The 18,728-nt window shown below is 44.9% G+C and overlaps 1 protein-coding gene across 1 annotated transcript in view; it reads left to right on the plus strand.

Moving 5' to 3' along the window:
* The window catches only part of LOC119962140 (contactin-associated protein-like 5), a 1,413,266-nt gene that overhangs the window by 500,828 nt on the left and 893,710 nt on the right, over positions 1 to 18,728 (plus strand). The window contains exon 4 of the mRNA XM_038790064.1: positions 7,255 to 7,402. Coding sequence (XP_038645992.1) covers positions 7,255 to 7,402 — 148 coding nt within the window. The remainder of the gene's footprint in view (positions 1 to 7,254; positions 7,403 to 18,728) is intronic.

Below are 18,728 nucleotides of genomic sequence, written 5' to 3' on the forward strand. Positions count from 1 at the left end.
AGTACTTGGGATGTTGCCAAAATTGGATTTTAAAACCCTGCACGTTCGTCAAGGGAGAGTGAAGGAGACAAATAATTCCATACTCTGGGAGGGGGGGTTGGAATGAGTCAGAGTAGGAGATGGCACAATGACTGTTGGTTTCAACAGAGTGAGGATAGAGGGGAAGAGGAAGTTTGAGCAGGATGGTATTTGTGAAACGTGGGAGGAAATTCCTGAGGTACACTGTGCACAATAACATTGCATGACATTCTGAGAGAGACAACAGAAGAACACAATGGAGGACAAAAGTAAGAAGACATCAAGTAAAGCTGAGAGAAATATATCTCTGTGAATGACTATATTTCTATATTTTTCTTGTCTCTGACCCAGGATTTTCAGGGGTTTGGCGGAGGGGGGAGGAGGGGCATTGTTACATTAATGTCATGCCATGTAATACATTGGTACCAAAAAGCGTTCATACTGCTCCTCTTCCTCCCCTGCTGAAGGTTTTGATTCCTAGCTAGGATATGGTGAAGGGGTGTCCAGCGATGAGACCTCTTAAAACTGAATAGCTAGGATGCCACTAGAGTAGCTTTACATTAGTCAGTTTATTAAGGATTGAGATTAATTATAGAAAGTGTAATGGTTATTACCCATTAAACCTGTATTTTGGGATATAGCAGTAATAATCACGTAGACTCTGGCTACAAGCAGTGGCTACAATGCATGATGGGATTTAGGCTAGCTAACATGCCCATGTTTTTGAATCACACGAGATGTGTGGTCAGCAGATTACATAGTATGCAAGTTTATATCAGTGGCCCCAATATCCTCTGGAAGTGAAAAGGAAGACACTTTTGATATCCTGGCTCTCTAAAACAGTCCATGGAATACAAAGGAAGACAGTTCTGCCATTCTGTTTGTAATTGAACAAAGGGTCGGTAGGTTGCTAGGATGGGGAAAACAACTTCAGATTGACATAAAGCTTTTGGTAAACAATAGGTGACAGGATGAGGCTCAATCATGGGTTGATCGCAATTTTATTGGATAGGTTTGGACATGATAGCTTCAGGGATTGGATTGAGTCTAACTGGGGTGGGCTATTGATTTTTGGAAATTGTATAAAGAACAAAGTATAAAGAAACGTACAGCACAGGAACAGGCCCTTCCGCCCTCCAAGCCCGTGCCGACCATGCTGCCGGACTAAACTACAATCTTCTACACTTCCTGGGTCCGTATCCCTCTACTCCCATCCTATTCATGTATTTGTCAAGATGCCCCTGAAATATCACTATCGTCCCTGCTTCCACCACCTCCTCTGGCAGCGGGTTCCAGGCACCCACTACCCTCTGTGTAAAAAACTTGCCTCGTACATCTACTCTAAACTTTGCCCCTCGCACCTTAAACCTATGTCCCCCAGTAATTGACCCCTCGACGCTGGGGTAAAGCCTCTGACTATCCACTCTGTCTATGCCCCTCATAATTTTGTAGGCCTCTATCAGGTCGCCCCTCAACCTCCGTTGTTCCAGTGAGAACAAACTGCATTTTTTCAACTGCTCCTCATAGTTAATGCCCTCCATACCAGGCAACATCCTGGTAAATCCCTTCTGCACCCTCTCTAAAGCCTCCATATCCTTCTGGTAGTGTGGCAACCAGAATTGAACACTATACTCCAAGTGTGGCCTAACTAAGGTTCTATACAGCTGCAACATGACTTGCCAATTCTTGTACTCAGTGCCCTGGCCAATGAAGGCATGCATGCCGTATGCCTTCTGCACTACGTTCTCCACCTGTGTTGCCCCTTTCAGTGACCTCTGGACCTGTACACCTAGATCTCTCTGACTTTCAATACACTTGAGGGTTCTACCATTCACTGTATATTCCCTACCTGCATTAGCCCTTCCAAAATGCATTACCTCACATTTGTCCGGATTAAACTCCATCTGCCATCTCTCCGCCAAAGTCTCCAAACGATCTAAATCCTGCTGTATCCTCTGACAGTCCTCATCGCTATCCACAATTCCACCAACCTTTGTGTCGTCTGCAAACTTACTAATCAGACCAGTTACATTTTCCTCCAAATCATTTATATATACTACGAACAGCAAATGTCCCAGCACTGATCCCTGCGGAACACCACTAGTCACAGCCCTCCAGTTAGAAAAGCACCCTTCCATTGCTACTCTCTGCCTTCTATGTGCTAGCTAGTTCTGTATCCACTCTGCCAGCTCACCCCTGATCCCGTGTGACTTCACCTTTTGTACCAGTCTATCATGAGGGACCTTGTCAAAGGCCTTACTGAAGTCCATATAGACAACATCCACTGCCCTACCTGCATCAATCATCTTTGTGACCTCTTCGATAAACTCTATCAAGTTAGTGAGACATGACCTCCCCTTCACAAAACCATGCTGCCTCTCACTAATACATCCATTTGCTTCCAAATGGGAGTAGATCCTGTCTCAATGAATTCTCTCCAGTAATTTCCCTACCACTGACGTAAGGCTCACCGGCCTATAGTTCCCTGGATTATCCTTGCTACCCTTCTTAAACAAAGGAACAACACAGGCTATTCTCCAGTCCTCCGGGACATGACCTGAAGACAGTGAGGATCCAAAGATTTCTGTCAAGGCCTCAGCAATTTCCTCTCTAGCCTCCTTCAGTATTCTGTGGTAGATCACATCAGGCCCTGGGGACTTATCTACCTTAATATTTTTCAAGACGCCCAACACCTCGTCTTTTTGGATCTCAATGTGACCCAGGCTATCTACACACCCTTCTCCAGACTCAACATCCACCAATTCCTTCTCTTTGGTGAATACTGATGCAAAGTATTCATTTAATACCTCGCCCATTTCCTCTGGTTCCACACATAGATTCCCTTGCCTCTCCTTCAATGGGCCAACCCTTTCCCTGGCTACCCTCTTGCTTTTTATGTATGTGTGAAAAGCTTTGGGATTTTCCTTAACCCTATCTGCATATTACTTTTTGTGACCACTTCTAGGCCTCCTGACTCCTTCCTTAAGTTCCTTCCTACTTTCCTTATTTTCCACACACGCTTCGTCTGTACCCAGCCTTCTAGCCCTGACAAATGCCTTCTTTTTCTTTTTTGACGAGGCCTACAATATCTCTCGTTATCCAAGGTTCCTGTAATTTGCCATATTTATCGTTCTTCCTCACAGGAACATGCTGGTCCTGAGTTCCTTTCAACTGACACTTGAAAGTCTCCCACATGTCAGATGTTGATTCACATAGAGAGTCCCAGTCAATAAAACGCTGGGTGAACTGGGGGAAGTTGAAGTCTCCCATCACAACAACCCTGGTGTTTTTACTCTTTTCCAAAATCTGTCTACCTATCTGCTCCTCTATCTCCCACAATCTGTTGGGAGGCCTGCAGTAAACCCCCAACATTGTGACTGCACCCTTCTTATTCCTGATCTCTGCCCATATAGCCTCACTGCCCTCTGAGTTGTCCTCCCGTAGTACATCTGTGATATTCTCCCTAACCAGTAGCACAACTTCGCCACCCCTTTTACATCCCCCTCTATCCCGTCTGAAACATCTAAATTCTGGAACGTTTAGCTGCCAATCCTGTCCTTACCTCAACCAGGTCTCTGTAATGGCAACAACATCATAGTTCCAAGTACTAATCCAAGCTCTAAGTTCATCTGCCTTACCCGTAATACCTCTTGCATTAAAGCATATGCACTTCAGGCCACCAGATCCGCTGTGTTCAGCAACAACTCCCTGTCTGCTCTGCCTCAGAGCCATACTGGCCCTATTCCCTAGTTCTCCCTCAATGCTTTCACCTTCTGACCTATTGCTCCGCTGTTTTAATCAGTGTTCAGCAGATCAATCTTGGCATTATCCAGGTTCATCTCCATGCACACGAAACCAAGTTTGGGAGAATAAATAGCCATCTTAACCAGGTTATATATCTGCTCTGTTTATTAAGCTAAGGCCTAACAAACAGGCGAACCCCACGTTAAGGCTGGCTCAATACTTGGAAAACGCTCTCCCATATGGTTCCACATTGCATTTTGATCTTATGTGAATCTAGAGTGAGCACAGGCAGACTTTCGTGGTTGATTCTAACCCAGCCACTCCAGCCCTCTTCATGCAGATCTTTCCTGCAGATATATCACAAATTAAGATGCTGACAGATTTTCTTCTGCATCTCAAGCCTGTGGGCATTGAGAAGCTTTGTAGCAACTGTACTGCTCTTGTGACTGAAGTCAGATAATGGACCACAAACCAAGGTCCAAAACAGCCACCATTGCACTCCACTTTCTCCAGATCCTATTTTTTCTCTTCAATTCATGGGATGTGAGTTCCAGAATTTTGATCCCATGATCTTGAAGGAATGGCGATATAGTTCCAAGTCAGGATGGTGTGTGGCTTGGTGGGGTATTTATACCTGGTGGTGTTCCCACGCATCTGCTGCCATTGTCCTTCTAGGTGGTCGAGGCCATGGGTTTGGAAGCTGCTGTTGAAGGAACCTTGGTGTTGCTGCTGTACATCTTGTGGATGATAGCCACTGCTGTTACTGCCCGTCAGTGTTGAAGGGAGTAAATGTTTGTGGCTGGGGCACGATCAAGCAAACTGTTTTGTCTTAGATGGTGTCAAGCTTCTTAAGTGTTGTTGGAGCTGCACCCACCAAGGCAAATGGAGAGTAATCCATCACACTCCTGACTTATGACTTCCGGAGTCAGGAGGCGGGTTACTCACCTCAGAAATCTCAGCCTCTGACACTTGCAGTCCAGTTCAATTTCTGGTTGATGGCTTATCCCAAGGTGGTGGAGGTTTCAGCAATTGTAATGCCAATGGATATCAAGGGGAGATGCTTCGGGTCTCGTTGGAAATGGTCTTGTGTGGCACAAATGGAACTTGCCACTTATCATCTGAATGTGGTTTAGCTCTTGCTACCTATTGGTGCAGGCCCTTTCAGTATTTGAGGACTTGTGATGGTTACTGAACATTGTGCAATCACCAGCAAACATTTCCACTTCTGATATAATGAAGAAAGGAAGCAACTGAAGATGGTTTGGTAAGGACACTGGGGATCTCCTGCTGCAATGTCCTAGCACTGAGATGATTGGCTTCCAATGACCACAACCATCTTCCTTTTTGCGAGGTAGAGTGGAGAGTTTTCCACCCGATTGCCATTGACTTTAATTTAGATGGAACTTCATTGTCCATTGCTGCTTTGATGTCAAGGGCTGTCACTCTCACCTCACGTCTAGAGTTCAGTTCTTTTTTCCAAACTCAGCCTATTGTTGTGTCAGTGCCAGTTCATTTCACTTTGCTGATGATTGAGAAGATTTGTTCTGTTTTTTGTGCACAGGACACTCTTGGGCATTTTGTCACATTGTCGGATAGATGCCAGTGTTGTAGTTATACTGGGGCTGTGGGCATGGCTCAATATGGAACATAAGTCTTCAGGACTATTTCTGGGATATTGTGAAGCCTAAATCCTTTGCAGTGTCCTGTGTCTACAGCCATCCTGATCTGGCCACTCCTGAGTTAGTTGCATTGAACAAACTCCACATTTCCCAGAGGTTAATAGGTTCATTAGAAGCACACTGCTTGTAGAAAGATGACCGACTCCAGAATCCTTTGGGATTGTACGCTGTCAGTGCCATGCCACAGGTGAGCATATCTTATCAACGTTCTCTTGTGAGCAGACAACACGGTAGCACATAGTGATACATATTACATACACTTGTGGTTTACACTGTTCTGTTATTCTTGCTTCTTTGAACTGAAGACTTTGCACATCCCCTCCATCCTCATTTAACCTGTTCAGCAATTGAAGGAATTGAGCAGAGGGCTTAAGCAATGAACAGGTTCTCAGGTGATAGAAGAGGTTATAACTTCTATGAAAGATATTAATACAGGATAAATGTAAAACTGATTATGACTCTTAATAAAAGAAAATTAAATGAAAATGACTTATTGTCACAAATAGGCATCAAATGAAGTAATTGTGAAAAGCCCCTAGTCGCCACATTCCGGCACCCGTTCGGGGAGGCTGGTACGGGAATTGAACCATGCTGCTGGCCTGCCTCGGTCTGCTTTCAAAGCCAGCGATTTAGCCCTGTGCTAAACCAGCCCCTGGAACAGCAACAAATGATGTAATGAGAAAAGAAAAGCATGATTAACCAGTTGCAACATTTGAAAGAAGCAAAGGAAAAATGGGAATTGGAGTCTAAAGGAGCAATATAGGTAAAGGAGTGAGGAAAAAATGTTTTGAGGGAAAAGAGAAGGTTTCCTCAAATCTCTGTATTTAATGGCATTTTAAGTCAGCTTATGAAAGATAACTTTACCGAATTGTTATACTTAACCCAACATGGTTCTGTCAACTGTAGCTCCATTGGTTGCGCTCTTGTCACCTGAGTCTAAACGTCTTTGGTTCAAAACCCACTTCAGGACCTGAGTATAAAAATCTAAACTGAACTCCCAAGACAGTACTGAGGGAGAGCTGCACAGTTGCAGGCACCTTCTTTCATATGAAAGACTAAACCCATGCTGTGTCGGACTTTCTTATGTAAAATAAATCCCAGGCATTATTTTGAAGAAGAGCAAGCAAATTATGCCTAACGTCTGGCCAATATTGATCCCTCAATCAATATAGCTGTTTGGAGGAGCTTGCTGTGTGCAAATTGGCTGTTGCCTTGCCTACATGACAACAGTGACTGCACTTCAAAAGTGATTCAATTACTGTTAAGTGCTTTGGGACGCCATGAGATTATGAAATGTGCTATATCAATGCAAATTCTGCTGTCTTCCTTTTATGAAAGAGAGGCAACTCCATCATGGGTAATGTGAATTTGTCGAACATTTCTAATTGATTTGTGTTGCTTAGAAAGTTGTGTTTACAAGGTCACTAACAGGTAGCAAACCTCTATTGCAAAATGAAAGAGTTAAGTAGATGTAACAAACAGAAAATAGAAGGCAAAAGGTATTGAAGTTGGACTTACTGAACAAAAACAGAACAAAATGTACATTCCGTCAGAAAAACCTTTGAGCTTAAAGTCAGGGGACCAGGGGTTATGGGAAGAAGGCAGCAGAATGGGGATGAAGAACACATCAGCCATGATTGAATGGGGGAGCAGATCCGATGGGCCGAATGGCCTAATTCTGCTATTTCTTAAGGTCTTCTGACAGTACCATGAATTTAATCATCTTATTGTTTCTTTTGGGTGTCATGGGTAGTTCAGGAATTGTTGATTGGGAGTTGTCATTATTAATCTCTCTCCGTCATTTTTTCCATAGGCTTTTCCTGGAAACTCCAATGCAGACAGTGTTGTGCACTACAAACTACAATACTCCATCAGAGCCAGGTTCCTTCGCTTCGCCCCGCTCGAGTGGAATCCTGCTGGTAGAATAGGAATGAGAGTTGAGGTTTATGGCTGCTCCTACAGTAAGTACAAGTTATCAAAGGGAATGAGTGTGCCTTTCTTTCCCAGTGATTGTTTTCACAGAGAATGGGATGTTGATCGCACCATAATTAGGTACTTTGTTTAATGTTAGAGAGAGAGAGAGAGAGAGACAAACGCTTGCATTTACGCAGCTAAGCACATCCCTCAGGATTGCCTTGAAGTGTTTCAGGTGCCAAGGATTGCTTTTAAAGCACTCTCGCACTCGTGTAAGTAAACACAACCACTTTGCGAACAGCAAGGTCTCAAAGAGCAACTTGATTACTTCAGTTCGGCAGTTTTCACAAAACAACTGAATTCAATACCTTCATGGAAGCATTAAGTGGCTGGTGTGGTATAATAAGAAAGAAATGCTCTAGCCTACACATGACAACTCCTTTTGGGATCATTTGATCGGAGTGGCGGAGTTTCGTTCTGTATTTGACGATGCCTGAAATAGTCGATTCCTCACACAGACATTCAACCAACAGGTCAGTAAGATAGGACACGACCAATGGGCAGTCAAGATACACCCAGAGGTGACACTACCACAAGGGGGCTACCCATATAAAAGGATAGGGCACAGATGCTCTTTCTCTTTCCATAGGCGACACTCAGAGAGACTGGGGCAGATCAGAGGACGGGTTGGGGAGGGGACGGGGGGGGGGGGGGGGGGAGTGTAAAATTCTGGCCTCTGATTATACAATATTGCCCAATAACCATCATCTGAATAACAGTTTTTAACCTTCTTTCATATATTCTTTTTGATATTCTTTCGCGTGCTGAAAATAAAAAAGCATCAAGGAATGTTCGTTCTGAGGAATCGACTATTTCAGGTGGATTGGCCACATTAAATTGACCCTTAATTGGAAAAAATGAATTGGATATTCTAAATTTTAAAAAAAGGTATCATTTGACATACATTTTGCATTTGTACAAGGTAACTGAAAATTTCAGAAGTTGTCTAAATGTGTAATAATTCCAGGCAAGAAGGAAAGAAGGTTTATTCCACAACAAAAGTAAAGTCGTAGCTTTGGGTGCAGGACAAGGATCCGAGTCCGGGACCTTTGGCAACTCCTGGGTCTGGATCAGTATTTGAAGCCCAGCCAAAGAGTTCCTATTGGGCAGGTCTCTGGCCGCTCAGCACAGGCATTTGTACTCTACAAAGCCCACCGGGAAATCAAGCACTGATTCCCGTGGTCTTTATGGGGGGTATAGCAAAATGGATGTTCGGTTTCCCATTGGGAAGGCCCAATGGGATTTCCTATTATGGCCACTCCACGGCGCTGGGAAACCCGTGGGCATGGGTGCATTGCCAGCGCAACGGAGAATCCCGTGCTGGAGATATTTTAATAGATTTAAGAGTAATTTACTGGAGGAATTGTTCAATAAAAATACAAGAAGAGCAATGTAGATTTATTGCACTTACACAATTGGAGGGTGAATGGGTGAAATAGCTGATGGAGATGTTGATGTAGATTAAAGAAACAAGGGTTATTCTTGACTGCTTTGCCTTTTGCTTTTCAATTTTGTAAAGCTTTCGGTAAGAAGAAATTGCCGTGTCAATCACTCTGAAATGTTAGTTTCCAAGATTCTATCATGGTTCGTTACCTGTTTATTTCAAATCTACAGCTGATCTTGTGAGGTTGTCATCATCTTGGATGTAAAATGAGATTTCCTCGGCTCTTCTCCCTGTTTATATTTGCCCAATTTCATAGTTCCAGCAATTCTGCTGTCGAAAGTTCCACTTACATAGAAACAGTCATAGAAAATAGAAGCAGGAGGAGGCTTTTCAACCCTTTAAGCCTGCTCCGCCCTTCATTATGATCATAGCTGATCATTGAATCCAATACCCTGATCCTGTCTTCCCTCCATATCCCATGATCCCTTCTGCCCCAAGAGCTATATCTAATTCCTTCTTGAAATTACAAAACGTTTTGGCCCCAACTACTTTCTGTGGTAGTGAATTCCACAGATACACCATTCTTTGGGTGAAGAAATTTCTCCTCACCTCAGTCCAAAAAGGTTTACCCCTTATCCTCAAACTATGACCCGTAGTTCTGAACACCCCACCATCAGGAACATTCTTTCTGAATCTACCCTGTCTAATCCTGTTAGAATTTTGTACGTTTCTATGAGATCCCCTCACTCTTCTAAACTACAATGAATATGAACCCAACCAATTTAGTCTCTCCTCATATGACAGTCCCACCATCCCAGGAATCAGCCTGATAACCTTTGCTGCACTCCCTTCATAGTAAGAACATCCTTCCTCAGATAAATCTACCAAACCTGCACACAATACTCCAGGTACGGCCTCACCAATGTCCTGTACAATTGCAGTAAATCATCTTTATTCCCATAGTCAAATCCTTTTGCTAGGAAGGCCAATTGCCTTCTTTACTGCCTGCTATACCTGCACGATTACTTTCAGCAACAGATGCACGAGGACACCAAGGTCTCGCTGAGTATCCACCTCTCTCGATTTACACCCATTCAAATAATAATCTGCCTTCCTATTTTTTCTACCAAAGTGGGTAACCTCACATTTATCCACATTATACTGCGTTTGCCATGCATGTGCCCACTCACTCAGCCTGTCCAAATCCTGCTGAAGCATCTATTTCTTATTTGCGAACCAGCTTTCTATCCATCTGAAGACACTATCCGTAATCCCATGCGCTTTAACTTTACATAGTAATCTGCTGTGTGAGACCTTGTTGAAAGCCTTCTGAAAGTCTAAATAAACCACATCCATGAGGTCTCCCTGGCCAATTCTGCTAGTTACAACTTCAAAGAATTGGAATAGATTTGTCAAACATGATTTTCCTTTCATAAATCCATGCTGACTTTGTCTGATTATACCACTGTTTTCCAAATGCTGTGCTATGAAATCCTTGATCATGGACTTTAACAACTTCCCGACTACCAATGTTAGGCTCACCGGCCCTATTTTCTCTTTTTCAATAGTGCGGTTATATTAGCTACCCTCCAATCTGCTGAACCATTCCAGAGTCCAAAGAATTTTGGAAAATGATGACTAATGGATCTACTATTTCTCGGGCTATTTGCTTAAGTACTCTGGGATGAAAATTATCAGTCCCTGGAGATTTATCTAGTATCAATCGCAGTCATTTCCCTCAAATCATTTCTCTACTAATGCTAATTTCCTTCAGCTCCTCACTAAAACTTGTGTTTCTCAGAATCACTGGTACATTATTCATGTCTACTTTATAAAGACAGAAGCAAAGTACAAACTTAGTTCCTTCGCTGGTTCTTTGTTTTGATTCCCGGCTTGGGTCACTGTCTGTGCGGAGTCTGCATGTCTCCCTGTGTCTGCGTGGGTTTCCTCCGGGTGCTCCAGCTTCCTCCCACAAGCCCTGAAAGACGTGCTTGTTCGGTGAAATAGATATTCTGAAATCTCCCTGAGTGTACCCGATCAGACGCCGCATTGTGACAACTAGGGAATTTCCACAGCAACTTAATTGCAGCGTTAATGTAAGCCTACTGTGACACTAATAAATGAGAATTATTCTTATGAATTCCTATTTTTCTGACTATAAGGGGTGAAGTAAAAAACTCACCACTATTCTTAGAATTCCCCCTTTACCAAAAAGGGTCAATAAGACATTCTAAATGGCGAACAGGGGGTGCGATTCTCCCAGACAGGGAGAAATCGTAAGGCTGGCGTCACAACCGGGCGGGTTTGACGCCAGCCTCCCCCTCCCTGACCGGGAACCGATTCTGGTCCCCGGTCGGGGCTAGTATGTCGCGGCCGTGAACTCCGGCATCGCGGGCTTAACGAATTTCGTTAAGCCCGCTTGTCAGAGTTTGCGCCGGCTGACGCGTCACATGACGTCAGCCGCGCATGCGCGGATTGGAAGACTCCAACCCGCGCATGCGTGGATGACGTTATCGCGCATTTGCGCGAAACCCGCGCATGCGCGGGCCGGGATGCCCCTCAGCCGCCCCGCGAAGTGATACAGCGGGGCGGCGGAAGGACAAAGAGTGCGCGGGAATCGGACCCGCTGCCCGCGATCGGTGGGCACCGATCACGGGCCCATGGCACCCTTGGCACGGCCGTGGTACTGCCGTGCCAATCGGTGCCATGGTTTTCAAAATCGGGACTTTACGGCCGTTTTTACGAACGGCCAGACCAGGTGTGTTTGCCGTTCGTAAAAACAGCCGTAAAGGGCTTGGACTTCGGCCCATCGGCCAGCTGAGAATCGCTGCTGGCCGTAAAAAAACGGCGGCAGCGATTCGTGTCGGGCGTGAGGGGGGGGGGAGAATAGCGGGAGGGCGTCAGACTAGCGTGGCCGTAAAAATTTACGACCCCCGCTATTCTCCGCACCGTCGTAAGTGCGGAGAATTGCGCCCAGGGATTCTCACTCCCTGACTCCTATGCAGACTTATGTGGGTGCTATTCAGGTCAATGTATATTTTCAAGTTATCCCCTGGTGTAACCGATATCTTCATAGAAGATTTTCTCTACTTACCATGTAGATCCTAGGTCCCACGTTGCTCAGTAAGTAAAGTTTTTCTTGCTAATTTATTTGCCTCTTCTTTGAATCTAATACTCTTTCTAATTTCCCTTGCAAGCCATGGTTTGGTCCCACATCCCTTTCTATAGGGAATAAACAACATTTGGAGTTCACCATTCTATTCCAACTAGGAATAAACAACATTTGGAGTTCACCCATTCTATTCCAAATAGGAATAAACAGCATTTGGAGTTCACCCATTCGTTCCTTGAATGCCGCCGTTGCCTGTCCACTGTCCTTCCTTTCAGTAATGTTTCCAGTCCGTCATGGCCAGCTCATGCCTTTTACCATCATAGTTACCTTTATTGAGATTCAGGACCCTAGTTTTAGAATCAACTATCTCACTATCCAATATGATAAAGAATTAGAACTCATTCCCCAATTAGGTTGTCAACTAATTATTTCTCATTGTGCAACACTCAGTCCAAGATGGCCTGTTTCTTTGTTGGTTCCTCAACATACTGGTCCAGAAAACCACCCCGTACACACTCCAGAAATTCCTCCTCTATTGTACTGTGACTAATTTGATTCACCCAATCTATAAACAGATTAAAGTCATCCATAATCACAGATGTCCCTTCAACACATGCATCTCTGATTTCCCATCTAATACTATTCCCAACATTCCCACTGCAGTTTGCTGGTCTGTATAGCACCCGACAAATGTTTCTTTTACTCCTCGGGATGAGACTGAAGCAACTCCTCTGTGGCAGGGTCTTCAAATCCCTCCTGTCCAACTTGTTCTTCCAACAGAACAATCTTGGTTACTTCAGCATCTACGTCGGGGAACCCTGTGAAACCAGTCACAGCCTCGGGCCAATCTTCTTTCCGGAGGGTTCTCTGACCTCATACCATGTGTCTTTAATTATTCCTATTGCTGGGAGGATGTTGAATGCCTTCCAGCAAACATGGTCCATGGTCAAAGAGGGTTGCATCCATAAGGTTGAGATTGTGGCTGAAACTCTGATGGGTGCAGTAAGCTTTGAAGGGTGTAATGACCCCCCCCACCCCACTCACATTCCCCACCACTCCCAACCCCCTGTTCCATGAGCTGGACAAGGGAGGTCATGTTTAGAGATATAAAATGTCAGCATCTGGTTGGCCTTTGATAAGAGAACGTGAATGTCCAGGTGCATCATTGAGGATATGGAGGGCCTTGAATCACATGGCCGGTAGATCATGCCCTCAGTGTAGTTAGATAGAGGTGGGGAACCCACCGACAGTGCAGCGGTGAAACTCCCAACAAAGCCCACCGCAAATGACACTGCGAAACCTTTCCGTTAGATCACGCCCATTATTTCACAAACATTGACAGGGAGTCACTGAGGCGATATCAGTGCAGCTGACTGCATGTTTGGTCAAAGGCCCCTGAAGGGCAAATTATTTTCCCTCAGCTAAGTCCTGACGTCCTGCAGAAAGCAATTCTCAAGCCATTTTGCAGGCACTCTGTTCATCTTCCAAAAGATTGGCAGAAGAGATTTATTTTTCCCTTTAAAAGTACAAAGGTGTTCTGATGTATAAAACAGCATTGGTTTGCACTTATAACCTGCCACATTTGCACATGGCAAGAGTGTTAGCCTGAACTTCACAGCTTCAAAACCAGGTGCTCTCGTTTCTTCTATGGATATGTAAGTCATATTTGGCATTTTTTCCAGGATTGGTCGGTTTTATAAGTGTTGAAGATCCGCTCTGTCTGGTAGCCTCTCTCCTTGATGAATTCATGCAGCACCTTGGGGAGCTCTCCTGCAGCCTCCCTCACAAACCTCTCATTCTGCAGCCAGAGATGCTTTTTAAAGTGATCAAACAATCCTGTCTTGGCTGAGAATGCTTTGTGTTACCTTTTGCGGTGCAGTTATCACCTGTGACACCAGCACTGCCTTCTTCACTTTTTATGTACTGGTACAATTTACGCTACACATTTCTAATGATTGGACCATTAACTTGACTCCCCCTTTGTTGTCCGTGCACTCTCCGCACATTTGGTAACTTCTCCATTTGTGGATTTCTCACAGTTGCAAAAGATCTTCTGGCAGTACAGCTACCAGAAAGAAGTCATACTGGCAATTTTGGACACTAGGGGCAATTTATCATGGCCAATCCACCTAACCTGCACATCTTTGGACTGTGGGAGTCCAAAGTGTCCTTAGTGTCCAAAATTTTAGCCAGGTTAAAATCCAACTGGTTTGTTTGGAGTCACTAGCTTTCGGAGCACAGCTCCTTCATCAAGTGAATGAAGAGGTGGGCTCTACAAACACATCTATCGACAAAGTCAATGATGCAAGATGATAGTTTGAATGCTAGTCTTTGCAGGTAATGAAGTCTTTACAGGTCCATATGGTGCGACTGGAGAGAGGGATAATCACAGGTTAAAGAGGTGTAAATTGTCTCAAGCCAGGACACTTGGTAGGATTTCGCAAGCCCAGGCCAGATGGTGGGGTTGCATGTAATGATACATGAATCCAAGGTCCCGGTTGAGGACATACTCACGTGTGCGGAACTTGGCTATCAGTTTCTGCTCGGCGATTCTGCAGTGTCGCGCGTCCTGAAGGCTGCCTTGGAGAACTCTAACCTGAATATCAGAGTTATTTTTATTATTATTATTATTATAGGGGCAGCATGGTAGCATTGTGGATAGCACAATCGCTTCACAGCTCCAGGGTCCCAGGTTCGATTCCGGCTTGAGTCACTGTCTGTGCGGAGTCTGCACATCCTCCCCGTGTGTGCGTGGGTTTCCTCCGGGTGCTCCGGTTTCCTCCCACAGTCCAAAGATGTGCAGGTTAGGTGGATTGGCCATGATAAATTGCCCTTAGTGTCCAAAATTGCCCTTAGTATTGGGTGGGGTTACTGGGTTATGGGGATAGGGTGGAGTTGTTGACCTTGGGTAGGGTGCTCTTTCCAAGAGCCGGTGCAGACTCGATGGGCTGAATGGCCTCCTTCTGCACTGTAAATTCTATGAAACATCAGAGGCTGAATGCCCTTGACTGCTGATGTGTTCCCCGACTGGAAGGGAACATTCCTGCCTGGTGAGTGTCGCGTGATGTCCGTTTATCCGTTGTCACAGCATCTGCATGGTCTCGCCAATATACCATGCCTCGGGCCATCCTTTCCTGCAGCGTATGTCATCTTGATATCATCTTGCATCATTGACTTTGTCTATTTGAGTTTGTGGAACCCACCTCTTCACCCACCTGATGAAGGAGCTACACTCCAAAAGCTAGTGACGCCAAACACACCTGTTGGACTTTAGCCTGCTGTTGTAAGACTTCTTAATGTGCCCACCCCGGTCCAGTGCCGGCATTTCCACACCAGAAACACTGCGGCAGCATCACCCCACGTAGGTCCAGCAAGTGTGGTTAGTAGGTTCAGAGAATCATAGAATTTATAGTGCAGAAGGATGCCATTCAGCCCATCGAGTCTGCACCGGTGCTTGGAAAGAGAAGCCCACACCTCCACCCAAGAACCCCACCTAACTTTTTTTTGGACATTAAGGGCAATGTATTATGGCCAATCCACCTAACCTGCACATCTTTGGACTGTGGGAGGAAACCGGAGCACCCGGGGGAAACCCACTCAGACACACGGAGAATGTGCAGACTCCGCACAGACAGTGACCCAAGCCAGAATCGAACCTGGGACCCTGGAGCAGTGAAGCAATAGTGCTAACCACTGTGCTACCGTACTGCCCACGGAATGTTTCTGGCTTTGTCCATTGCCATTGTTTGATTCAAATATTCCCAAAAGGATGAGTCACTCGCAAGCATGTTGAGTTGGGGTCATGCTTTAGTCTCTGGCCATCCATGCAGATAGAACATAGAACATAGAACATTACAGCGCAGTACGGGCCCTTCGGCCCTCGATGTTGCGCCGACCCGTGAAACCATCTGAAGCCTATCTGACCGACACTATTCCATTTTCATCCATATGTCTATCCAGTGACCACTTAAATGCCCTTAAATTTGGCGAGTCTACTACTGTTGCAGGCAGGGCGTTCCACACCCCTACTACTCTCTGAGTAAAGAAACTGCCTCTGACATCTGTCCTATATCTACTACCCCTCAATTTAAAGCTATGTCCCCTCGTGTTGGTCATCACCATCCGAGGAAAAAGACTCTCACTGTCCACCCGATATAACCCTCTATCTTATATGTCTCTATTAAGTCACCTCTCAGCCTTCTCCTCTCTAACGAAAACAATCTCAAGTCCCTGATCCTTTCCTCACAAGACCTTCCCTCCATACCAGGCAACATCCTAGTAAATCTCCTCTGAACTCTTTCCAAAGCTTCCACATCCTTCCTATAATGTGGTGACCAGAACTGCACGCAGTACTCCAGGTGCGGCCGCACCAGAGTTTTGTACAGCTGCAGCATGACCTCGTGGCTCCGAAACTCAATCCCCCTATTGATAAAGGCTGGCACACCATATGCCTTTTTAACAGCCCTATTAACCTGGGTGGCAACTTTCAGGGATTTATGTACCTGGATGCCGAGATCTCTCTGTTCATCTACACTACCAAGAATCTTGCCATTAGCCCAGTACTCTGCATTCCTGTTACTCCTTCCAAAGTGAACCACCTCACACTTTTCCGCATTAAACTCCATCTGCCACCTCTCAGCCCAGCTCTGCAGCTTATCTATGCCCCTCTGTAACCTATAACATCCTTCAGCACTATCCACAACTCCACCGACCTTCGTGTCATCTGCAAATTTACTAACCCATCCTTCTACACCCTCTTCCAGGTCATTTATAAAAATAACAAACAGCAGTGGCCCCAAAACAGATCTTTGCGGTACACCACTAGTAACTGAACTCCAGGATGAACATTTGCCATCAACCACCACCCTCTGTCTTCTTTCAGCTAGCCAATTACTGATCCAAACCGCTAAATCACCTTCAATCCCATACTTCCGTATTTTTTGCAATAGCCTACCATGGGGAACCTTATCAAACGCCTTACTGAAATTCATATACACCACATCAACCGCTTTACCCTCATCCACCTGTTTGGTCACCTTCTCAAAAAACTCAATAAGGTTTGTGAGGCATGACCTACCCTTCACAAAACCGTGTTGAGTATCGCTAATCAACTTGTTCTTTTCAAGATGATTATAAACCCTATCTCTTGTAACCTTTTCCAACATTTTACCCACAACCGAAGTAAGGCTCACAGGTCTATAATTACCAGGGTTGTCTCTACTCCCCTTCTTGAACAAGGGGACAACATTTGCTATCCTCCAGTCTTCCGGCATTATTCCTGTCGACAAAGACGACATAAAGATCAAGGACAAAGGCTCTGCAATCTCCTCCCTGGCTTCCCAGAGAATCCTAGGATAAATCCCATCTGGCCCAGGGGACTTATCTATTTTTACACTTTCCAAAATTGCTAACACCTCCTCCTTGTGAACCTCAATCCCATCTAGCCTGGTCGACTGTACCTGAGTATTCTCCTCGACAATATTGTCTTTCTCCAGTGTAAACACTGATGAAAAATATCCATTTAACGCTTCCCCTGTCTCCTCTGATTCCACACACAACTTTCCACTACTATCCTTGATTGGCCCTAATCTTACTCTAGTCATTCTTTTGTTCCTGATATACCTTTAGAAAGCCTTAGGGTTTTCCTTGATCCTATCCGCCAACGACTTTTCGTGTCCTCTCCTCGCTCTTCTTAACTCTCCCTTTAGGTCCTTCCTGGCTAACTTGTAAGATAATCAATTCTTTATTGGAACTGACAATGTGGGGGTGGAATACAGTGGGTATGGTTTTGTAGGTATTCAACATGAGGCACCATTTGCTGCTGTAGTCTGCCATCTTTACTGTCCGTAGGAAAGATGGTTTGGATGAGCATTCTTTCACTAACTCTAAAACCAAACATTGATTGATTGATATTTATTGATGCATGTACCAAAGTGCAGTGAAAAGTACTTATCTGCGGCCCAGGGAATGTACACAGTACGTGTACAGTAGACAAAACAATAATCGACAGAGTACATTGACAATTGGTACATCAACAAATAGTGATTGGAAAGCAGCATTGGGCGTCGTGAAGTGGGTGAGCAATCAAAGCATTTGTTTTACTGTTATATTTAGCTATACAGATTATTTTTACATGCTCTGAGGTGCTGGGGTTCCCCAACCAGAGTCGTGGGCCCATCACTTGGGGTCACGAGCTGCAAGGCAACAATGACGACCGTCAATTGTAGACTCTGGCGGAACAGTCTTGGAATCAGCATTGGGCCTCCATTGCATACGCATGCACGATTCATCGCTTCAAGGCCCATCAAACATGGCTGTGGACAAAAAACATTCTCCCTCAACAACCCGCCATGCCGCATCCACCCACCGCCCCCCCCCCCCCCCCCCCCAACCCAAACTCACAGTCTAGCCTTGAACCAATTTAAAAACAGTAAAATGGGGTCCGTGGCAAAAGGTTGGGAAGCACTGTGTTAGTATGTTAGGGTTGTAACTTTGTCAAAAAAGAGTCATGGCATTTTGGATTGCATTATCAACAACTGTCAATTTATTCATCATAGCATGTGGGATGCCGAGTTCTGAGAAAGGATGTGACAGCAAACCAAAGATATTTTGAACAGAGTGCCAAAGGAGGGTGAGACAGTCACCGTGTTAACTCAGTTCCACAGTAAAAATGTCAATCTGAGTGCAAAGAATTTGCAAAATATAAATTCACCCGTCAACAATACATTTTTCCCCCGAAATGGACTCCTTTGTGAAATTCGTATTTTCCTCAGGGATGATGTTGGACTTGACAGTGGAAAGGTGAGATAGGGGTTTC

Source organism: Scyliorhinus canicula, chromosome 2 (genome assembly GCF_902713615.1).
Source record: "Scyliorhinus canicula chromosome 2, sScyCan1.1, whole genome shotgun sequence".
In the NCBI taxonomy this organism is placed as follows: Eukaryota; Metazoa; Chordata; class Chondrichthyes; order Carcharhiniformes; family Scyliorhinidae; genus Scyliorhinus; species Scyliorhinus canicula.